Source organism: Lepidochelys kempii, chromosome 7 (assembly GCF_965140285.1).
Source record: "Lepidochelys kempii isolate rLepKem1 chromosome 7, rLepKem1.hap1, whole genome shotgun sequence".
Lineage (NCBI taxonomy): Eukaryota > Metazoa > Chordata > Testudines > Cheloniidae > Lepidochelys > Lepidochelys kempii.
Window position 1 is genome coordinate 14,693,265 of NC_136386.1, and position 24,552 is coordinate 14,717,816.

At 41.1% G+C, this 24,552-nt stretch overlaps 1 protein-coding gene across 1 annotated transcript; it reads left to right on the forward strand.

Moving 5' to 3' along the window:
* Window positions 1–9,688: 9,688 nt before the first annotated feature.
* Window positions 9,689–23,118, forward strand: TRNT1 (tRNA nucleotidyl transferase 1). Its single transcript, XM_073351149.2, has 8 exons — window positions 9,689–9,744; window positions 10,521–10,680; window positions 15,713–15,906; window positions 16,331–16,469; window positions 17,022–17,148; window positions 18,350–18,543; window positions 18,732–18,985; window positions 20,873–23,118. The coding sequence occupies exons 2-8, from the start codon at window positions 10,521–10,523 to the stop codon at window positions 21,119–21,121; spliced, it is 1,317 nt and encodes a 438-aa protein (XP_073207250.2). The 5' UTR covers window positions 9,689–9,744; the 3' UTR covers window positions 21,122–23,118.
* The last annotated feature ends 1,434 nt before the right edge of the window (window positions 23,119–24,552 follow it).

A 24,552-nucleotide genomic window follows, 5' to 3' on the forward strand; every position in this document is an offset into this window, starting at 1 on the left:
AAGTGAAAAGAGCTAGCATCCTGCGACCTATCAGTTTTCCATGACCCATCAGCAAGTACTCTGCAGATCCCCAGTGATCCAGCAAGTGCAGGTTTGGAAACTTCTGCTGCAGAGTAGCTATTTTTAATTTTGAGTTCATGAAAACAAGGTGTTGTGTAGCATCCAAGTCCCATTCCATTCTCTATGTTTATATCCTGTGGGGAGCTAGTTATTCGCTGGTCAGAAAAGTGAATGAGTCTGGTTGGACCTGTGGCTTTTCTAACTGATCAGTCTCAGGGGAGCCAAGCTTGGCCTCCATCTGCTACTATGGAGTTGGAAGCAGATTTGGCCTGATACTTGATGCCCTTCTGAGATCCATGGGAATTTCAAAGAATCATGCCATGGCCATCCACATGCCTGCACAATATCTCCAAGACCACTTGCCCTCGATGGCAGTATAGCTCCTGAAAAGCCATGCGTCTGTGGATTTCACCATTGGCTGTAATTAGTGTGGTGGCTGTAAGTCAACCTAACATAGGTTGACTTAGGGCTGTAGTGTAGACATGCCCTAAAATGGGCTATTTAATTGTTGCCTAATCTGTATGTAAAGACACAGAAATCATACCAATAAAAAGTCTTTATGTAAGAAAAGACCCAGTGGGTCTTGCAAAAATACGAAATATAGCATTTCTTTAAAATTCCATTTGCAAGCCTCATACAGATTTTCAGTTTTTCTTCTTCCATAAACATTACTAAAGATACAAAAATCTACAGACAATGGCTAGATCATATTTCTGCTAAAACGCATTCAAATTACTGAAAAATCACATACAAATCCTAACAGGGACGTCTGAGCCTCCCAGAGGCAATGCAACAGTACTTACCGTTTAGTTCTGGTATTATTGAAGCTGATGTAATCAGAGTATTGAACTGGATTTCACTTATGATTAAACTTTTTAGCTATGGGAGGTGCTTTATTATTGCTTCATAGCTGCAGCAGTACCCTTATGTAATGTTTTAAAGAGAGCTTTATATTTCTCTGAGTAAATGGGGAGCACAACGCTGGCAATCAAATTTTTCAACCGTAGGTGCCTAAAAGTTAGGCACCTGAGTTCATCTCTAGATTTCTAAAATGCACAGCTTGTCAGATGTGCTGAAGACCCACCTCTTGTACTGACTTCAGTAATTTCAGAACATTGACTTGGACAGAGGCTGCTGGTACTTAGCATGCCTGCAAATCAAGCCATCTATTTAGTAGCTGAAAGATGGATTTGGGTGCCTAACACCCAAGTTTGTAAATTTTTACCTTGGAGTCAAGAGATCTGGTTTCTAATTCTTCTTCCACCACATACTTTCCCTGGGACCTTGGAAGGACACTAGGCCCTGGTCTACAATACAGAATTACTTCAGTATAAGTATATCACTCAGGAGTATGCATAATCCAGCACTATGTCGGCAGGAGAGCTTCTCCCACTGACATAGCTACCGTCTCTCCCAGAGGTGGATTAACTAAGCCGACAGGAGTTTTCTCCCATCGGCTTAGAGTGTTTTCATTAAAGAGCTACAGTGGTGCAGTTGCATTGGTGCAGCTGTGCCAAGCAGCGTTTTAAGTGTAGACCTGTCCTAAGATTCCTGGACCCTCAATTTCCCATTTGAAAAATGGGAGAAAAATATTATACTAATGCAGATCAGTTTACCTTGACTGAATCTTATGTTGTTTTATCCTTGAATCCTTGTGATTTTAGCTCCAAATATTTTCCTTCCTCATTTCTTTTTATTTTATACTTCATTTTTCCATCACCCCAGTAGAGAAAAATTAACTCTTTAAAGAGGCATTTCCATACTCACGTGATACTACAAACTTTTCAGATATATTTATCATTGTTCTTCATCATTTACTGGTGGGTGTGTATGTGAAATTACTGAAAATGTAATCAAACGAAAATGTAAGCAGGGTAGTTGTAGCCGTGTTGGACCCAGGATATTTCAGAGACAGGGTGAGCAAGGTAAAATCTTCTATTGGTGTTAACGGGCCACTCTACCTTGAATGGTCCCTTATACTATGTGCTAACTATTTATGCTAAGTTTCAGAGTAGCAGCCCTGTTAGTCTGTGTTCGCAAAAAGAAAAGGAGTACTTGTGGCACTTTAGAGACTAAGATGCCACAAGTACTCCTTTTCTATTTATGCTAAGCATTCCATTCCATGTTGCATTTTGCTATGACATTGGAAGTACCTTTCCCAGACCTGAAGAAGAGCTCTGTGTGCCTCCAAAGCTTTTCTTGCTCACCAGCAGAAGTTGGTCCAATAAAAGATACTACCTCACCCACCTTGTCTCTCTGATCAAACAAAAGTATCATTTTAAATAATTAGACAAGGTGATTACATATCCACAATAGCATTAACAGCCTATTCACTAATACGCATAAGCATTCACACTGAAATAAGAGGCAAGCACATATTGATTACGAATGGTATAAAATAAATACTGTAGAAAATGATACATAATATCTTCGGTCTTAAAAGACAGCAAAAAGCCACAGTTGCAGAAAACATCTGCTAGAAGTTAAGGTTTTTCTTACTTATTAGCACAGCTGCAGTCTAGTCCACTGTCAAGAGTTTACTGACTGGGAGCAGGTTCCAGACTCTCATTTCCCAGTGCACGAAAGACAAGGCAATCTGTAAAAGGGATACCCATTCGCTCCTCCAAAAAATGTTCCTTGAGGTTTGCAGCAGAATCCTAAGGGTTCATTTCAGATTCTTAGCTCTGTTTCTGAAAACTGGCCTCTGGGCAGCTCTCTCCGTGTTTCTTTTATAACTCTGCTCTGTGTTTAAATGCAACTCTGAGACGTACGTTAGAAATGATGACGGATGATTAATTAGGAGACTGCAGAAAAAAAGGGAACTGTGCATATAACCACAGAATGAAGAGCTTTCTTAAGCATGAAATGACTTTACTTCTACCTGTGTTGGCTTAATTATATACCATAATATGGTGGGACTATAAATAATTTGGCATATAGCAATATGATACAACACACCACAATGATTTTTGTCTTTCATACAAACTGCATCCCGAAATGCTCTGCGGGATAAAAGAATTCTGGCACAAAGTTACAATTAAAAGTGATAGCAGAGGAAATGAGAAATTAAGAAGCAAAGGAAAAAACAAATGTAAAGAACTGATTTATAGGGAAGGCAACTCTGTCATTATCAATGGAAAGTTTCTGTAAAGGAGTAAAAAGGAGGCTAGTTTTAGGCCTGGTCTACGCTTAAAACTTATACTGGAATAGCTATGTTGACAAACCCACCCAGTATAGATGCAGCTACACCAACAGAAGAGTCCTTCTGTTGCCAAACCTAATATTATTTGAGCAGGTGGTGTTCCTGCACTGGCAGAAAAAACTTCTTCATAGCTATGCCACATCAGCCTGGTCTACACTTAAAAGTTAGGTTGGTATAACTACGGCACTCAGGGGTGTGACAAATGCATGCCCCTGAGAGCTGTAGCCTGTAGTCATGCTGACCTATCCCAGGTGTAAATGTGGATTGGATAGGTCGATGACAGAATCCTTCCATCAGCCTAGCTATCGCCACTCAGGGACAGATTCTTAGTCTTCTTACCATCTTAGACAAGTCTGACTGAAGGCCATTATATATATCAGATTTTTTGGAAGAGTTCATTTATACTTGCAGGCATTCACTCTTGCAATGTCTGTTAAGTGTTCAATGCCAGGAAAATCTTTCCACAGCAAAATGCTACTGTGTCAGCTGGCTTTGCGTAAAATGTGAGACAAAAGAGTCCATTTATGTGTAACAGTACCTCCCATTTGAAATGACCATTTCAACACCCTTGCTGCTGAAACTGAGCTTTACTCACAAAGGAAGCCAGGCAGCCATCTCCCAATGACTTTCAATGAAATTTGGATGTGTAACTCCTTCCGGCTCCTTTGAAAACCTGCCTGCCTTCATGTTCTAATGAGCCAAATTTGTCCCTTTACCTCAGTCAGGAGTGTCCTTCTAACTTTCTAAGAGGAAATGTAGCCATTTTTGAATCATTCCCTCTCAGTAAAGGTACACCAGATACCCAAACTATTATGCAATGTCACAGATCATTGTTGAACAGCTCTCAAGTTTAACACCAGAAGTGGCTCCAGTTCGTTACTTGAAGTGATCTCTGTAGTTGATGTATGAGTTATAGACCCATTAAGATCTATATAGACCCCACAAGGCTCTGTGTGGGTGGACACATTTTGCAGAATTGGGGCCTATGTTTGTAAAATATTTCGGAATAGTAAGCATTAGTTACATTTCAGATAGAGTTATTTTAATATTAAAGCGGCCTGAAGATTAGTATGAACTTGTATTTAATGAGGGAATTTTTCTGAACACAATTATAAATGTATTCTTTTGTAACCTTAAGAGGGAGGTCACATGCTACCTTTGCCAGAAATCAGAACATTTGCATTATGATGGTTCAGTGAATAAGAAACAAGCAGGGCCAGGGTAGGTACTAAGCAAACTCCTGCGGTACTTTTCTTTGTGATTGTCTTAAATGCACCAGAGGATGGACCAACATCAGCATCTTCCCAAGCTGATTATGGCTTAACAACAAAATTTTTCAATGGACCCAAACAAGGTCCCACTACACCAGTATATTCCATCTAAAGCCTTAATGAAAGGTTTAAGTGAGGCATAGTGCCCTCTGCACTGGAAAACGTAGGACCATCAGGTTTGCAATACTAGGACCAGTATCCTAACTACTGTCATTATTTCACAGGAAAGCAGAATGTCCATCACCTAATGCACCTCAGAAATTGTGAAATGCTTTTCACGGGGAAGAGATTCTTCTGACCCTGGGGCTAACATTTAATACCCGGAGTATCAAATTCAATGGGCTCTAGCATTGCCTTTGTAGCTATAATTTTGTTTTTCTGGTCACAGAATTATCCAAGCCATTATTAAAGCCAGCTACAGCATATAATGTTCTGACCTCCTGTATTAGTGAATTCAGCTCACTGACTAAACACACTGTGAAGAATTATTTTGCTTTATATTAAAAATACCGGCCATTAATTTCAAGTGACCCCTTGCTCTTGAGATCAAAGGTAAGGAGTACACTGGAAAGCTACTTAGCTAACAACAGGAAATGAATCCATGAATTTGTGGACTCTGAATTGACAGGGCCAGATGCCTTATGTTCTTTTATAAGGGACCACATAAAAAAAAACAGGACTGATATTTAATTTTAAATACCTCAACTAAGTGCGTATATATCTTTCACAGTATTTCTAATGTACCCGTCCCCACAGTCTAGGCTATGATATGACACTCAAAGCTGTTACAGTGTTTACATTTTCAAAGTTTTGTTCAAATAGTAATTAATCATCAAAACTATATCATTTGGTAGGTAATATGCAAATGAAGAAACTGAGGCAGCAAGGTTAGGTGACTTGCCCAAGGCAAACAATGAGTTACAAACAGAGCTGAGATTAGAACTCAAGAAGCTCCTGGCTTCCCATCCTGTGTTCAGAGTACTAGCTCATTATGTTTTGTAGTTTACTGTTCTATCGCTTTTCAGTCTCTTTCTATACACATATCCTCATAAAAGACTTCTAACCATCTTTACTGTCCTTCACTGAACCTTTTGAATCTCAGCTATATCTTCAAATTGAGATACCAAAACTGAAAACAACATTCCAAATGGGAATGTGCTACTTTATTCTTTGTATTTGTGATGTATTGAAAGCTGTATTAAAATAAGATGCTATCATTGTAATTTGTAAAGGGTTTACTGGTCCCGCTTGCAGGTTTGAGGGCTCTATAGGGAAGCATGTAATCCGGGTCTTTCTCAGAAGACAGTCTGCAGAAAGCCAGCTTTAAGTGAGTTGTGTCTCTCTGTTTTAGGGAGTCACCCGCTTTGTGTCTCTCTGTTTTTAAGTTTTTGTGTGTATTGTTCTGAATTCTAAGAAATAAAGTAGTGTTACATGGCAACTGTCCAGCAATAGTATTTTATGTTTTTATTATAACTTCTATATGTCATATAAAAAATATGTTCAGTACCTATAGGCTCCAAATGAGATTGAAGTTCCATTTTGCTACGCACATATAGTAAGAGATAGTCCCTGTCCCAAAGAGCTTACAATTAACAGTTAAACTATGTTCTGCATTATTTCTATCCATAATGCATCCAGGCATGCTGCACACAGGACCTCTGTTCTGCTTGGGCTCTCTATACTGAAATGTAAGGACTAAAGAAATCGGAAATTTGATCCAACTGCATACATCTCTACATCCAGGCAGGGCTCCACCAAAGGTAAGCAGCTGCAACCAGGCCAATCTAGCTGGAATTCTAGTCCTAAGACTTTACCACAGAATACTCATCATGTTTACAGCTCATCAGCAGCGTGGCCAGCTCTGGTGATATTGTTGTGAGACTTGCAGTACTTTTTCTTAAAGTTCAGGCTGCTGGAATCAGGGGATTGTATGTGAATCTCAGCTTTGATTTTTTTTTTAATGTAAATTTCTAGCCCTTATAGTTGCATAGTAAAGCACCCTAAAGGCTCAGAAAGTCCAAGGCAAATAAACACATTTTTTTTTAATCTCATTATTTCTAAACCAGCTAGTCATGAGTTTGCGGGACCTGAGTCATGATCTTTGAACTCTAGGGGTGGGCAACAGTGCATCTGTATGAATTAAAAGACAGTATGGAGTCCCTCATGGGAAGTTTTTAAGAACGGGTTGGATAAGCATCTGTCAGAGCCAGGGATGGCCCAGGACGATGAGGCAGGATGATGGACTAGACCTCGTGAAGTCCCCTCCAGCCACTACATTTCTCTGTTTGGCAACATACTGTAGTAAAATGAGGCTCTGAAACATAAACCCTTGTATCTGAGGCCCAGTATGAGGCCTAAGGCCTGAACTAAAGTAATGATCAAGACTTTGTTAACATAAAGCAAAGCTAAACTGTGAGCCAGAGGCAGACCCTGCTCACAGATGCTGGCAAGAAAAGGGCTGATGTTGCAAACATACACATACCTAAAAGGTACCAGAATACTTAGATACTTGCACATTCCACACAGATAACAAGGAACAGTCTGACCCATCCTAAAGATGGGCAAAAGGGTAATATGATGGATAGAGTTGTTTTGTTCGAACCAACATGTACAAGGTGAGAGGCAGCACCCTACTATTACATTGTAAACAAACTTAGTTAAATTTTGTATTAAGTTTGGGTTATTGAAAACAAACAAAAAACTTTACTATGTTAACTAACAAAAGTTGTTTAAGTTGCATCCCACAGACCAAAGAAACCAGAAAATATCAGTATACAGTGAAGAAACTACCAAGCATCAAGAAAAGAAAAATGAAGTGCTTTATAAATAAGAGACTGGTCAAATACACCTCTATCTACCATATATGGACAATTAAGTTAACTATCAGCTAAAAAGCACTAGCTGGACCAGGAGAAACTGTCATTTAATTTCAACTTGGTTCCTGTGTAAAAAAAGCTGTATTATTGCTGTACTACCATATTATCGTTGTACTGTGGTATTATTTCTGTATTGCGTTATTGCAACCTTGCTAAACCGCTTAACCAACACACAGGTAAAAATCATCAAATGAATGGCAGCAAACAACATGAAGGCAAGGAAAAACAAATTGGTAAAGAAATTAAGTTGCACAGTAACTACAAATTGGGTAAACAAATTCCCTGTTAGCACCAGTCATAATGTGGGTTACTGACACTGCATCCTAACTAACATGTTATTCGAAACAATCTTATTCAGTGTCTGGATATCAATCCTACATCCTGACACAGCAATATTTGATAAATTGGTTACCATCCATTCAGTAGGTTATCTGGAAGACAACATCCACAAGAAACAAGTGGATCTAGGTCTAGTACTGGTGTATCACAGAGCAGTTCAACCAATGGAACAGAGAAGTTAGCCACTTCTGTTTCCTGCCCAGTGAAGCTTACCAAAGGGTGACAGCCCGTAGTAAGGGTAATCTATAACAAGGATGGACAGTACTGTGTACGGGTTTCAGAGTAGCAGCTGTGTTAGTCTGTAGCCACAAAAAGAAAAGGAGGACTTGTGGCACCTTAGAGACTAACCAATTTATTTGAGCATGAGCTTTCGTGAGCTACAGTTACTACTACTGTGTAGTAACTAATTACAATATATTTATATAGAAAGGCCTCAGTGGTAGCGTCACTACTCCAAATTTCTGTTTTACTTCTCCTATACAAAGCACTGTAGGACACATCACAATCCCTATCCCAGTATTTCCAAACACTCAGCCGACTCCTAATAATGATACAAATGGTAACTGTAATTGCCCAAATAAAAGTGGGTTGCTACCTGCAGTACCACAGGGGCCAAATTATAACACCAGATTGGAAAAGAATTGTTATGCTTGGATATAAAGTGCTGGTATATGTACATATACATACATATATGCCCGTATACACTACAAATATATACACCATATCCATATTATTCACATATATTAATTATTTGGGAGTGCCTCTAATGCTCAATCATAATACTACATTCCTCAGTCATGGTCCCGGGCCTAACATTCCCAGGCATTGTCAGGGAGCACATATGTACTAGCAGAACTATAGACATCTGATCCAGGGAGCTAGAGACTGTGTTTCATTTGGCAGTAAACCTGGCTGGGTGCCTTCGTACCTTATCTGAGTCTGTGGTCATTGGGTGGTTCTTCTCGAGATCCGTTGTGCCAGCTGATCTGCAAAGAGCTGGGACAACACACAGGGAGAACACACATGCACGCAGCCGACTGTTATCAACATTGGATAGAGCAGAGCACCACACTGGTGATGTCTGACAACACATACCTATTACCGTACACTGTATGTTTCTTCTGCCCACCTTACCCAAGAGTGTATGGAGGTTCTCATGCTACTCTGCGGGCTGGCTTCTGATTTTCTAGTGCAACGGATGAATGCCCCAATTAAAAAAAACGAAATCAGTGAATATCTAAAGAGAAAGCCACAACCCCCCCTGGTTTTGGACAGCTACATAAAACTCAAACACTGCTGAAAATAACCCCACCCCCAAATGAAATTAAGAAATGCCAAAAAACAGAAGCACTGTCTGTGGGTTAGTGACAGGATCAGTCAAGGTGCCCTACACAGGTGAATAGGGCAAGTGACCAGCTGTGGGGTCCCTCAGACTCGCCCGCGGGCACTTTTGCGTGGGGATTTATTTCACCCGCTGCAGGGATGCTCACAGGAGCGGGAGGCTCATCGTGACCTCCCCCAGCCTGGCCCACAGGACGCTGAGGCGATCGGGGGCAGACAACAGCGTGGAGCTGGTGCAGGTTGAAAGCTCGGTGCTGGCTGTCGAGGGGCTGGGGGGTGAGATGGAGCCCACGGTCCCACGGCCTTCGCCTTTAGGGGGCGCTGGAGTCCCCAAGCCCGCACCTCCCCCAGGGGCCGGCAGGGGGCGCAGAGTCCAGCAGCCCGCACCTCCCCCAAGGGCCGGCAGGGGGCGCAGAGCCCAGCAGCCCGCACCTCCCCCAGGGGCCGGCAGGGGGCGCAGAGCCCAGCAGCCCGCACCTCCCCCAGGGGCCGGCAGGGGGCGCAGAGCCCAGCAGCCCGCACCTTCCCCCAGGGGCCGGCAGGGGGCGCTGGGCCTGTCATCCTCCCGCCCCGCGACTGGCTCCTCCCCGCTCACGCGCCCTTCCCGGAAGAGGCGGCCTCGGCGGGCGAGCTCGGCACGGAGGCCGCAGGCTGGGTAGGGCCGCCGCCGCCTCCCCCGCCCCCGCGCGGTCTAAGCGCCCGGCGTGCCGGGGCCGCTCCCTTCAGGCCGGACCCCGCGGCGCCTGCCCCGGGCCCAGCGACGCCCCCACCTTGCGGCGGGCACCGGGCAGGGGAGGGGCGATGGGTCCCGGGGGCAGCGGCTGCCCGGGCTCGGCCTGGGGAGGCAGATCCCGGCGCCGTTTGCACGGGGCCGAGCCTTTCGCTCGGGGCTGCCCCGCTGCGATGCCGGCCCCGCGCGGGGGTGGCAGACCCGACCTGGGGCCGCCAGTGCGGTCTGTGGGCAGCCGGCCCCCTCGGAGTCCTGCCTGGGGCGGGCCGGGGGTCCGGAACCCCGGACTCAGGGGGTCTTGGGGTGCAAGGAGAGCTCCCCCCCCCCGCACTGCGCGCCGGGCCGGGGTCCGGACTCGGAGTAGCTCTGCGTGTGTGTGGACGCTCTAGTTCTGGAATCAACCTGTGGGAGCCGGTGGAGCGAACCCGGAGCAAGGCACCGTTCGTCTGGCCTGAGCGCCATTTAGTTTCCCGTTTGTAAAACAAAGGGGGTGATGCTTCCTTATCTCCCCCTGAGCAGACCTGCCTTGAAGTTCTGGAGGCGCTGGGGTGCTGTGGCGATTGAGGGGCGCGTTCACGTCAAGATCAGTTGTTTGACCCTTCCCACCTTGTGGAGAAGCTGCAGAGAAGGGGAACTTGGCTTTTCCCCCCTCAGCGATGGGCTCCGTCCCAACTTATACTGGGTCCGTTTCTTCTCCTTAGATGTGGTGCCAGCTGTTCCTGCCGTGCTGCAGGGCGGGTCTCCACCTCTTCCCCCTCGCCCAGAGAGGGGTCCGGGTCCAGGGACGGCACTTGGTCACCATGAAGCTGGAGTCTCCGGAATTCCAGTCTCTCTTCACCCCAGGGCTGAAGAGTGTGGCAGGTGAGAGATGCTTACACTTCCAAAAAGAAGAGGACTTGTGGCACCGTAGAGACTAACAAATTTATTTGAGCATGAGCTTTTGTGAGCTACATCGGATGAAGTGAGCTGTAGCTCACGAAAGCTTATGCTCAAATAGATTTGTTAGTCTGTAAGGTGCCACAAGTCCTCCTTTTCTTTTTGCGAATACAGACTAACACGGCTGCTACTCTGAAACCAGCTTATACTTCCATCCTCAGAGGTGACTTCTGGTCAAGCAAACCTCTGGCAGGGGAGTTCAGAAAAGTGACCAGATTATTGTAGCTCAGTAGCTCAGACCACTGTTAGCACTGAATGGAATTTGAAGGGGTCCAGGCTGCCACTCAATTGATGAAGCTAATAGAGGGAAGCTTACTTTAACCTTGTGTGGGCACAGCATGCATTGATTAATGGTTAGAGAAATATGTATTGGAACAAATTTGAGTGTGGACGCAAGTGCATTTCTCACCAATGAAAGGCTATCTCCATCAGATGTACACATGGCCTTTATCTAGGCCTGTATGTAGGAGGGGCTAGGTAGTGGTGCATGCTAGAACATGTATGCTTCTGTTTACCTGTAAAATTCAGTTCTTCCTGCAAACATGACTTTGTGTAAATGGTTCCATATTCATTGACTCTTACTCCACTTATGAGCTGAGAAAATGAAATGTGCAACCGTATCGTCCAATGTGCAGATATTGTTCTCTGAGTCAAGTTGTCTTGCAGAAGCACAAGAGCGTGAGTACCAACCTCGGGGCACACTGTCAAAATGCAGGGAACAAGCCCCAAATTAATTGTGAGTTCTATTCTTAGATTTATCAAGACATGAGAAGTAATTCTTCCACTCTCTTCAACGCTGTTGAAGCCTTAACTGGAGTATTGCGTCCAGTTCTGGGCACCACACTTGGAAGTTGGGAAAAGGAGTGGACATATTGGGGAGAGTCCAGAAGAGAGCAACTAAAATGATTAAAGGTCTAGAAAACATGACCTGTAAGGAAAGATAGAAAAACTTGGGTTTGTTTAGTCTGGAGAAGAGAAGACTGAGGGGGGATGTACCAGTCTTCAAGTGCGTAAAAGGTTGCTATAAAGAGGAGAGTGATAAATGGGCTTAAATTGTAGCAAGGGAGATTGAGTTAGACATTAGAAAAAACTTGCTAATTGTCAGGGTAGTTAAGCACTGGAACAAATTATCTAGGGAGGTTGCAGGATCTCTGTCATGGGAGGTTTTTAAGAACACGTTAAACAAATGCCTGTCAGGAATGATCTAGATAATACTTAGTCCTGCCTCAGTGCAGGGGACTGGACTAGATGATCCCTTGAGCTTCCTTCCAGTCCTGTGTTTCTATGATTCACATTTCAGATATGCCCAGTTTGCAAGTAAAAAAAAATATATATTTTTTTTTCACGTGTCGTCTGCCCAAACCCTGGGTGCTCTTGCAGTCAAGCTGGATTCTTTTATTTTGCTCATAGGTATCTGCCAAATTGCACCTTGGCAACCGCTCTGTCTTCAGATTATAGGTAGCACCTGTGCAAAGTTACCTAAGGCTGATAAGTGTCATTGATTGCAAAATCTGAAGTTTATGGGGCTGCAGGCAGGAAGTTACATTTCACTTGGAGAACCTCTGTTACTGGTGGTGATTTATGAAATGGAGAGAAGTAGGAGTCCAGGGTGAGTTTGTGGGTGATGGCATTTAGAAAACAAATCTTTTCACTTCCAAAGTGAGCAAATTTGAAATGCAAATCAGTGAGACAGTGTATATGGAGTCCCACTGTGACATTTTTAGAGATTCATTTCCTGAGGGTAGAACTGCATTCTAAACTCAGAGATCCTGTTAGCTTTGTAAATATATTAAAGATATGATGGTACATATATTGAATTTGGATTTGCTCTAGTGTCTTAGACAAAATTTCATTGACTTTGTGTGCCATTTGTTTGCTGATCCTTCCAAAAGTTGGGGTGTTTTGTGTAATGTGTGAAGTGTTTGGGATCTTTCAGGAAAGTATTATGTAAGTTTAATGTATTTATTCATTTATTTTACAAAGTGATTTAATAATATTTTAAAGTGGCTTCTTCATAAAACATTTTATTCTAACTTTTTAAGGGGACACTTTCAAGAATAAAGAACATTTTAATATGGCTGATACTAAAATGCCGAACATTTTTTGAACGTTATTGAAACTGAAAGTTTTAAACAGCTGTTTTTTCCCATGTACAGTAACTCCTCGCTTAACGTTGTACGTTCCTGAAAAATGTGACTTTAAGCGAAACAATGTTAAGCGAATCCAATTTCTCCATAAGAATTAATGTAAATAGGGGGAGTTAGGTTCCAGGGAAATTTTTTTTCACCAGACAAAAGACTTATATATATACACACACGCACACATACACAGTATACATTTTAAACAAACAATTTAATACTGTACACAGCAATGATGATTGTGAAGTTGGTTGAGGTGGTGAAGTCAGCGAGTGGAGTATTTCCCAGGGAATGCCTTACTACTAAATGATGAACTAGCACTCAACTGAGCCCTCAAGGGTTAGCTCATTGTTATTAATGTAGTCTCACACTCTACAAGGCAGCACAAATGGAGGGTGGGGAGACAGCATGAGAGACAGAGACACACCCTGTGTGTGTATGTGAGAGAGGGGGAGAGAGAGAGATGTGTATTGCCCCATTAAGTACACTGACCTCACTCTAAGTACACTGTCTTTTTAAGTAGATCAGCAAGTTGAGACAGCAGCTGCTGCCAGCAAGCTCTCCCCCCCCCCCCCCCCCGTCCTGAGCCCTGTCGTGTCGCATCCCCCCCTCGCCCCTGCCATGGAGATGGGGTAAGCGGGGGGCAGGAGCAGGGGGGAGGGAGACACCCTGACATTAGCCCCCCCTGCCCTTCCCCCTCCCCTTCCACAGCAATCAGGAGGCTTCTAGGAGCAACTCCAAAGCAGAGGGCAGGAGCAGCACACGGCAGTGGGGGGAGGGACAGCTGAACTTCTGGCAATTGGTAGCCTGCTGGGTGGCTGCAGCACAGGGAACTTAGGGGAGCGGGGAGCTGATACGGGGGCTGCTGGTCCACCCTGGTTCCAAGCCCCCACCAGCTAGCTGCAACGGGCTGCTCTTTCTGCAAGCAGTGGACAAAGCAGACAGCTGCCAAACAACGTTATAAGGGAGCATTGTGCAACTTTAAACACGCATGTTCTCTAATTGATCAGCAACAAAACAATGTTAACCGGGATGACTTTAAGTGAGGAGTTACTGTATGTTGTTTCCTTGTTTGCATTTCATTCAGCTAGGACAGTATAATTGGCACATTGGTCAAAGCCATTTCAGTCAGTTTTTAGTCCATTTGACATTTTGGTTCTCATGTGTGGGTATTGTTAAGGATTTCGACTCTACAAGGGAATATTTATCCTCAAAACTCTTTTAATTGAAATAATAAATGAAAACATTTTTATTCACAGTAGGTTTATAAACAATGAAAAAATCAACAATTTTGTTCCTAAATTAGTATGTATTTTTGTTTCTTCTGTCTTCATTTTACAATGAAGAGGTCTAAAAAAACCCTGCCTCACTTTAGCAAACTTGGACATTTGAACACATTTTTATGTATAATACGCTCTTTGTGTGTTTCTCTTTTCTTTATAGTTGAAAACAAATCTCACTTCTTGAGTCTGACTTTTTCTTTTAAACTTGGGGTGGAACAACTGATTTTGGCACCACTGAATAAATATGGTATTGCAGTTACACCTCTGACCTTGAATTGAGGTGTATCACTTTTGAGGTTACTGCATCAGTAAATCTGTCAAGAAAACATGGGAGATTGGGAAAACTGCACTGTAATAATATTTACATAAATTTTAATGTGTCACGTGCTGGAGTGTGGTAGTAATGTACTGACCATGCCTCTCAACTTTAAAGAGGGTGTCTTTTGAAACCTTATTTCAAAAAATATTTTAAATTCTAGTAAAATTAACGTATTGCCTGAAAGAAAATAAATATTTTGTTTCTAACTCACAAATCTTGCAGATACTTTTATTTCAGTGTGTTGCAAGGCTTGCAGGAACCACTTTTCTAAATTAATTGAGGAAGTTGGCCCTTTTTGGTAAAATATTAAGAATACAGGGAGATCTGTACTTTGCCATATATTCTTTTTTACCAATTTCAAATATGACAATCATTTGTATAAATTCCAAAGAAGACAGTGCTCCTCATAATTTATGTCAAGAAGCTGCTGAAGGCAGCATATTAAGTTCTTTAGTTCTTCAAGATCATATAGGCATTTCTTCACATTCTGTGTCCAGTGACAAGAGAAGTCACTACTGAACCATTACTAGCAGTAATCTTTAAACCAGTGATACTGACTGAGTCTCGCAAGTAAGAAGTGGCTCTTTAATGTGTCTCCTGCAGCTCTCATTTTGCTGTGAGACAATGAATTCATGCTACTGTAGCTCTTTTGGGTAATGTTGATCGCTAATTTGGGTTCTGAACCACTGAGATCTGGGTATCGCTGCTTTAAACTGTTGTTCGCATGTTTTAATTTCACATGGACCCAATGTTCAGGCACTTGCACAATTATTCTTGTTTAGGTCCTCTTGTGGTGCTATTCAAACTTTATAGCAAGTATAACCTTATGCAAATTTCAGTAATCTAAATATTTATTTGTTGAATGCACAAGGCCTATATTGACTTTCTTTGTCTTTTATGCAAAACAAGCCTCTGTTAACATGATGTACTGGGCTAGATTTTTCAAATGTGTGCATGCGATGTCATGAATGCAAACATATTTGCATCCATACGTGGCCAGTTAGGCAATCAGCTGGCTTGGTTGTATGTGCACATGACTAGTGGTTTTGGTTTTGGGGGTTTTTTTTATATGCAATCCTGGTATTTGTGCATATTTAACATTTGCAATATCTTTGAAAATCTGCCCCAATATGCATGAGTCAAATCTACAGCTGGTTAAAGAGGGATATTACATTTTTAAAAGAAAATATTCTTACCAAGATTTTTTCCCCTCCCAGAGTTATTTGAAAAGGAAAAGTATGAATTAAGAATAGCTGGAGGTGCTGTCAGAGATTTATTAAATGGAATGAAACCACAAGATGTGGACTTTGCCACCGTTGCTACACCTACTCAGATGAAGGAAATGTTCCAGTCTGCTGGTGTTCGTATGATCAATAACAAAGGAGAAAAACATGGAACCATTACTGCCAGGGTAATCACAAACTAGGTTTATGAATCTTGTAGGCTCTTAGTAGTTAGAAAAAATCTGTTAGATAGTCCATCCCCATATAAAAGCAGGATATATTTTCCCCAATACAGGGTTTATCCAATAGTAAACTGATACTATGCTTGATCTTAGCCAAAGTAGCATTGCAATTATTTCCTCCAAGATTTGTATAATTATTTGGCTTCTGTTTTCTGAACAAAAGTATAGCACCCCAAGTAGCATGAGAAAATTAAAAATAAAACCTTATCAAACGAACCTTACCTAAAGGCAATGAACGTATTCTGATTTTTCTGTTCATTGTACATTTGTATAGAAGGTGGATATGCACAAAGAAAATTTAACTCTTGTACATTGATTCCTTTTCCTTATTGTGTTTGAAGATAAAACAACAATATTGTGTGAATTGCAGCTCCATGAACAGAATTTTGAAATTACCACACTTAGAATTGATGTTGTCACTGATGGACGACATGCAGAGGTGGAATTCACAACGGACTGGGAAAAAGATGCTGAAAGAAGAGATCTTACAATCAACTCTATGTTTTTAGGTAACTTCTTCCAAAAATAAAATACAATTTCTCTCTTAATGTTGAAGGCAGTGTTTCATCTAGGCCTTTGCCCAAAACCAGAATTTGCCTCCATAGCTAAATTGGGGGTTGCACAAATGGGGGAGGTCTGACCGATCAGAGGATATCTTGGCTTTCAGGTCTTCTGACGTGAACGTTTTCTTCATAGAATCATAGGACTGGAAGGGACCTCGAGGTCATCTGGTCCAGTCCCATGCACTCGTAGTAGGACTCAGTATTATCTAGACCATTCCTGACAGGTGTTTGTCTAACCTGCTCTTAAAAATCTCCAATGATGGAGATTCCACAACCTCCCTGTGCAATTTATTCCAGTGCTTAACCACCCTGACAGTTAGGAAGTTTTTCCTAATGTCCAACCTTAATCTCCCTTGCTGCAATTTAATCATTTACCCAGTAATAGAGTATTGTGTTAAAACTAAGTGTATAATCTCTGCTGCTTTAAATCAACTAAAATTATAGGTTGTTTTTACATTTACTTAAATACACCTTTTAAAAACACTTTTTCTTTACTAGGTTTGGATGGCACGCTTTTTGATTATTTCAGGGGTTACGAAGACTTAAAAAACAAGAAAGTAAGATTTGTAGGACATGCAAGCCAGAGAATACAAGAGGATTATTTACGAATACTGAGATATTTCAGGTAATATTTTGCTTTTCTAAATAAAGAAATGAATAACGTTATAGTTATTTTCAAACAAAATCTTCACAAGAGTGTTATATTCCACAGCCAGTTGGATAAATAGAAGCTTAGTGTGTCATGAAAAACACACAAGCCAAACTCATATAGTGCCTTGTCCTCAGTAAGATGCTGAAAATAAGGACTCATGTAATTTTGGTAATGATTTTCCTTCTGTGGTGATAAATAGGGTGATGGGTCGTACCACACTTGTTTCTGCAACCTCATGTCCCAGTTATTAACAAAACATGGAGATGGAGAAACAAGACTAAGTCAGCTTTAGAACTGAGGAGTTAATTAATAACATGAAGCTCAATTTACTGGTTACTCTGACCCTCAATGGATCTAATGTTACCATGCCTAGAAATTTTCAGTGCTCAATCAGCTTTTCTTTTGTGATCGTCTCTGATTCTGGACATCTGCTGCCAAGTTCACTACAGTGGCTGGGAAGGTTAGTGGGTGTGTAATATGATTCTTCTGTTGAGGAATGGGGAATGTTGCCATCTGTTACAGGGGAAGTAAGAGTAGAGCCAACATGGCATTAAGCTGTCAGGATGGCTTATGAATGACACGTTATCCGAGAACATGCAGAGAGAAAAGGAAAGCGGTATTCTGAAGACACAAAAATTGGATAATCATTACAAGATTAGAAACTGCTTGGTTCATTGGGAGTAGGTCATAGCAGTCAACAGCCAGCTTTTCAAAGGTATTTATTTAGCCATCTAAAGATCCAAACAGGCACCTAGTGGAATTTTCAAAAGTGCCTAAACAGATTAGGTGCCCGACTCTTGTTAGGCACCTAATCTATTTAGGTGCTTTTGAAAAACCCACTAGACACCTAAATACCTTTGAAAATCTGGCCCTAAGAGACTTCAGTTCTGTCCCAAGATCTGCCACCAACTTTCTGTAAGACCTTTTGCAACTGCACCTCAGTTTCATTTGTAGAATGAAGTGATGATGCCTTTGAAAGTGTGATGTGCTTTGACATCTGTGGATATATAAAGCACTCCATAAGTTCTAATTATGTAAGATCAGTTGCACTTTAATACTCCATGAATACTTTAAGATTAGGACAGTTAATATTGCCCTGAGGTAATTTTCTGAAGAGAAGTAATAAACAGAAGAATCGTTAAATGTAGTAAGATTTAGAATTCTTATTTTGTAGGTTTTATGGAAGAGTAGCAGAAAAGCCTGGTGACCATGAACCTAATACTCTGGAAGCAATTAAGAAAAATGCCAAAGGTTTGGCTGGAATATCAGGAGAGAGGATTTGGGTGGAACTGAAAAAAATTCTTGTTGGAAACCACGTAAATCATTTGGTTCGACTTATGTATGAGCTCGATGTTGCCCATTATATAGGTAAAGTACAATGAGGGTTACATAAGAATTCTATAACACAAATAACTGCAGACCAGCATATTAAGATGGCAGTAGTCTCCATAGTCATTTGTGTTGTCGTGCAGTACTTGATTAGACCATTTCTTCTGCTGATTTGCTAGTTCTTTTGTAACACTATTTCATGATACTTTTTGTGTGTCCCCCTTCAGGATTACCTGTTAATGGGAGTTTAGAGGAATTTGACAAAGTCAGTAAAAATGTTCAGAATCTGTTTCCAAAACCAATGACCGTTCTAACATCACTGTTCAAGGTGCAGGATGATGTCATAAAACTCGATTTGAGGCTGAAAATCTCAAAAGAAGAGAAAAACCTTGGCCTTTTTATAGTGAAGCATAGAAGAGACTTAATCAAAGCTACAGATAGTCCAGAACCACTTAAACCATATCAAGACTTCATTATAGATGTAAGTGCATTTCATGTCACTGTCTATTTTATTTCTTATATTAAACTCAAAGCTCTCACTTAAGACAGACAGGAAAAGAGGCAGCATCGTCCAACGCAGAGGACCCTGGACTGGGAATCAGGACTCTTGCGTTCTATTCCCAGACATTTTACTGACCTGCTTTGTGATTTTGGGTTAGTTACTTCACCTCTATACACCAAAGTTTCCCCACCTGTAATACAGGGATCATGATACTTTCCTTCTTTTCAAAAGTACTTTGAGGTTTGTGGATGAAAAGTGCTATACAGAGTTAACTATAGTTTACTTGTGGCGGAATTCTGCGTCAAAAAATTAAAAATTCTGCACATAATATTTTAAAATTCTGCATATTTTATTTGTCAAAATAACACCATTATAATCACACCAGTTTCAATTGTTTTGGTAATTTGTTTCAAAATACCTGTCAGCAAGTATGGCAGTAATAATACAGCCAAAAAAAAAAAATTATTCAGGGAATGTTTTTTGGCAAAAAGATTCCTTACTAGGCAAATTAATACAGAACTTTTTGGAGTAATTCATTTAAACTACAATACAGAAACATATTTCTCATACCCCCCAGAAGCCGTGCAACGGCTTGGGGGAGTCAGGGTCAATGGAGGAGCTGAAGAAGAGGGAAGGAGCCTGGGATTGAACCTGGAGGGTTGTTGAGTGTGGGTGGGAGAAGTATGGAACTGAGGTGGGGAGGTTTGGGGGTCAGAGGAGGAGTTGTTAGGAAGTTAATTACTATAATAAATCTATCACTTGCAACATAAAACACCAAGGTTTGATATTTTGAGACCCCCTTCAGAGCTGCTATTCGCATGGGCACCTGTATCACACTTCGATACCTAAAAAAGCCAAAATTTTCAAATTTGATGGTTTGTGTTAGGCTCCTAAAAGCCATATGTATGCGCCTTCTTAGAAGTAATATTTTTAGCAGTGCTGAGCTGCCCCAACTCCGTAAGGTAGCAGCTTTTGCATGGGCCTATTGGTCTAACTTTAAGGCAGCCAGGTTTGAAATGTTGGAGTTAAACATCTGAAAGAAAAATTTGAGTCAATGCTACACAACTCTTTGTAAACATATCTGGGGAATGATTTGTTAGTTTGGCTATGGCTGTCCCAGGTGATCTCTCCTGCTGTATCAAAACAGAAGAAAAAAGGTTGACTTCAAGGGACCCTAACCATAAAGAGCTTTATAGATCAAATTCAACCATTTGAATTGTGCACAAAATGAACTGAAAGCTGGTGCAGTCTCTGAAACACAGGTATAATATGTTCCTTGTGAGAAGTACTATTAAGTAGGCAACCAGTGCCATTCTGCTACAGCGGAAGCTTGAATAATTTTCAAGTGTAGCCCCATGTTGAGTACACTGCAGTACTCTAGGCTGGAGGTGAGCAAGGCATGGGTCACTCTGGTAATAGCCTCTTTGCCAATTATATACCGGAAATAATGGCCACTACTACTACTACTATCTGGGTTTCCAGAAGCCTCCAAGGATCTGCCAAAATCCCCAGGTTGCAAACCTAAGTAATAAAAGACAGGCTCACTCCCTTGGGATGAAAAATATCTTCTGATTTGTTCCACCTTCCCCAAAATGCTAAATCCAGCTACTTATCTGAGCCAGTCTGGTAGCTACAGTGGCTCTATTGCAAGTGCCAATCTTGGTTAGATGTTGGGGAAAGCTAATCAACTGCACAGTCAAAATGGAGATGTTATGTATATATTGTCCATTAGGGCTTTACAGGCTGTCAAGCGAGTGCCGGTTGTGGTGTCAGTTTGTGATGTTGAGTAGGAACAACATCAGCTGATCTGAGACTAAGCTGTTTTCTGACACTTAATAGTTGTTGTGTGTTTTTGTTTTGTTTAAGTCTAGGGAACCTGATATGAACTCCAGGATCTGTGAGCTTCTAAAATACCAAGGAGAGGAGCATCTTCTAAAGGAAATGCAAGAGTGGTCTGTCCCTTCTTTTCCTGTCAGTGGCCATGATTTAAGAAAAATGGGAATTTCTTCTGGAAAGGAAATTGGAACAATGTTACAGCAGTTAAGGGATCAGTGGAAGAAGAGTGGTTACCAAATGGATAAAGAAGAACTCTTAAATTGTGTAAAGAAGGTGTAAAATGTACGAGTAGTAGAGTTTGATGATTTATTAATACACATAATTGTATTTACCTTGTTACAGGAAGAATCAAAATATTTGTAAATATAATGCTACCACCAACCAATATTGCATTTGAGTTCAAGACTTTTAGGCACTAAATTGTTTCATGTTCAAAATTCATACTATGCTCTGAATGCAGGAGTTTAGCTCTGCAGTAACATGGGGCTTTATTTCTGCCAATCTGACTGAAAACTCTACCTCTGTTTATGTTTAAATGGTAAATAATTAATACCTGGGCGTTTTTTATCTCCAGTGTTCCTAATGGCAAGTAGAGGTGACACAAGGATTTTTGATATTCTGTCTTAGCTACAGACAAGGTGAATGACTTCTGTGCTCCAGATAAAAACCTTTTTAATGCATTATTTTTGCCTGGGGGGAGTCTCATATTCCTAGACTAATGAGATCTAAATATTTTTTTGTAGTCAAAGCTGAGTATCAGCTTGAAAGGTTCACTTCAGCAGTTCCCAAACAAATGATATCCTATCATGTGAAACAACCCTGTTTTCCTGAAGCTTTTAGTTTTTATCTTAATTCCTAAATCAACTTTAGATTAAACGGATGACTAGTCTAAATTGATATCATAAATATCTACTTGGGTATAAGTACTTTTTATGTCTTATGATTTTTCAGTCATTTGTTTCTCCATTTTACAAGTATACAAATTTTTGGAGCCCCTCTGTCCTTTTTCCTAAAGTATATTTTAGTTTTTATACATGAAATGAGGAATATTAAAGTGTAACATGTAACCACTGAAAACTAAAGCAGATCCAGAGCAGCTAGTCCAGATTTCTCCTCCCAGTGTCAGGTAATCACATTTTGTCACAGTAAAAGAGAACCACCTCGTATTCTCCTTACTGATTAGAAGTAATTCCCTTCTTACCTTTCCCTAGAGTCACAGATATCAAAGGGAGTAAAAGGGTTAGGGTGTGTTTGCTTGACATACCCTAGGCAAAGTGAACCTGAACTGCGTACAGGGGTGTATATGTAAAGCATTTGAGAGGATAAGAAACTGACTGTAAAAATATATTTACTACCATAATCCCCCCACACCTCTCAAAATAACTGACTTGGGGTCGAGTTCCTGCCACCCTTACTTATGTTTAGTGTCATTCAATGAATAGTTGAATTGAAATTAGTGGGATTAGTTCAGAAAAATAGACAATGACTCTAACATTAGATGGCAGTAAAATCAGAGCAGTTTTACAGCAGGACATGTATTTGTGTGCTTTTATGTAGCTAATTATTATGGGGTGGGTTGGAATTCCAGTTACTTACACAGTCAAGACATGATACATTGTTCTGTAGATATTTAGGGCCAATGATCAGAAACTGAGGAGAAAACATAAATCCTTGAGTACTGTATTTTCATACTAATAAGAGCATGGTTGTATTTTATTAGTCTGTTGATATGCTTGCAAGCGTTTTATCTGTACAATTTGTTAAAGTATTTTTTTAAATTTTGCCTGGGAAAACAGGATACAATTTAGCACTGAAGTAGATTCTTCCTTCTAAGGAACTTAGAACACTTTACAAACTTGAATTAATCCTTAAAGCAGCCCTTGAGGTAGCAACTCAGTGCGGCAGCTTTGAAAATTCTCTTTTCAGGATGAAACTCTGAGGGAGGGTTTGGCATCTTTGACTTTTCCATCCTTAAACTTCACACTCTCAGCAGATGGAGAAGCAAGTTGTTTTGAAAGTAGTGTGATTAAATACAATCACTCTGTTTTTATTGCAACCTGATTAGCATCTCAGATCAAATAGCCCAATTAAAATTCTTATTAAATGTATGGTCCCTACCTCAGGTTCATTGAATGCTCAACATTACTGTTTCACAGAATTTGGAAGAAATTAAATTAAAAAATGTGAAACTGTGAGACATCAATTTTCGTATCTGTAAATGACTATATAACATTTTAAACAAACTGTATTCAATTAAACTCTACAAAACATTAAAAGCTGCTGTTAATAGCTTTTCAATTCCACAATTAAGCAACAAAAGCTGTTGCAGAGATCATGGTCAAATTTACTTTAAGTAGTGCATTCCGTAATAGTGGCTTAATTAAGATATATATTACTGTATTCATAATTTGTATTAATTTGTAAAGTTCCATATAAGTCACATTAAATCAGGTTTGGTGCACTGTGGGACATCCCTGTTCCTAAATGCTGTGCCCCTTTCTCTGAGGTGGCTGCCACCATGATGGTTGAATGGATTATTTCTCATGTTTCTGTAAAGCTGGAGTAACTAAGCAAATTCAGGCCTGGTCTATACTACATGGTTAGACATAAACCGCCTTGTGTCAATCTAGCTGAGGCAGTGTCTTCACTTACATTTGGCTCCTGCTGACGTTAAGTGTCTCTCTAAGCCTATTGTAACACCACCTCCCTGAGCAGCTTAGAGTCACAGTCTATCTAATTTAGTCAACACACTGTTAATTATGTTGACTGTTACTGGCCTTCAGAAGCCATCCCACAGTACCCCACTCTGATGATACAAGCGCTCCTGGTGAGGGGACACACTGCTTTCACAAGGAGCCAAGTGTGCATACACACAGGCAGTTTAATAACTGCAGGGCTGTCTGACAATGTAAGTTAAGTTGATGTAATTTTGTAGTGTAGACATCCTCAGATTTTTCATACCCGGCCCCACTCCCACCCCATGGTGTGCAGACAGGCTTCTTCATTTGTTGTCCTGTGTCACTGAAAGCGACTGATGGTTCTGTTCTAATACACCATATTCCTTTTATCCTTCAAAAGAGCTCCCAACCACCACGCAGCAGAGGTAGATTCCTCATGGAGAAAACCAGGAGGAAGAGTTGAAAGTGCCCTTCCACTGTCTCTTCCCTGCAACTTTTCTGCTTTCTGTCCCTTCTGTTTTTTCTTGCAAAGAGTCAGTGCTGCCAGGCTTAAGCAGGGGTGGGAGTAGCTATAAACAAGGCAATGATACTCTGCTTCTGTAGTCTTCCAGGGTCTTGGTAGGCAATGACTAACCATCCCGGGATGTCCATTAATGGGATGCTTAGAAAAGGACTAATATTTAGAATATGTTACCAAGGATATCATGCTGAGGTAGCAACCATCATCTCAGGGAGAAGGGAGTTCTTTCAGGCAGGATCCATAGCACAGCACAACAAGATGGATTCAGCCTCGCTTGGTGCAGAACTTCAAGGGGGCTCCTGCCCTCAGCAATCAGCTCATCTGCCCTCCATCTTCTCCAGATACCTGTTCTCCCCACACCCCCAAGGGACAAGAAAAGACTACCTATATACCACCACCTCAGATAAGGAACCGCCAGAGGAGGGCAAAATGGAGAATAATACTAATTACGTATCACCAAGGTGAGTTGTGAGGTTTATTGAATGTATTTACTGTGCTTTGTGTAAATATCA

Coding starts and splice junctions, on each gene's coding strand:
- TRNT1 (XM_073351149.2), top strand. CDS start 10,521: ATGTGGTGCCAGCTGTTCCTGCCGTGCTGCAGGGCGGGTCTCCACCTC. Junction 16,470..17,021: donor AATCAACTCTATGTTTTTAG/GTAACTTCTTCC, acceptor TTTCTTTACTAG/GTTTGGATGGCACGCTTTTT. Junction 18,544..18,731: donor CGATGTTGCCCATTATATAG/GTAAAGTACAAT, acceptor GTCCCCCTTCAG/GATTACCTGTTAATGGGAGT.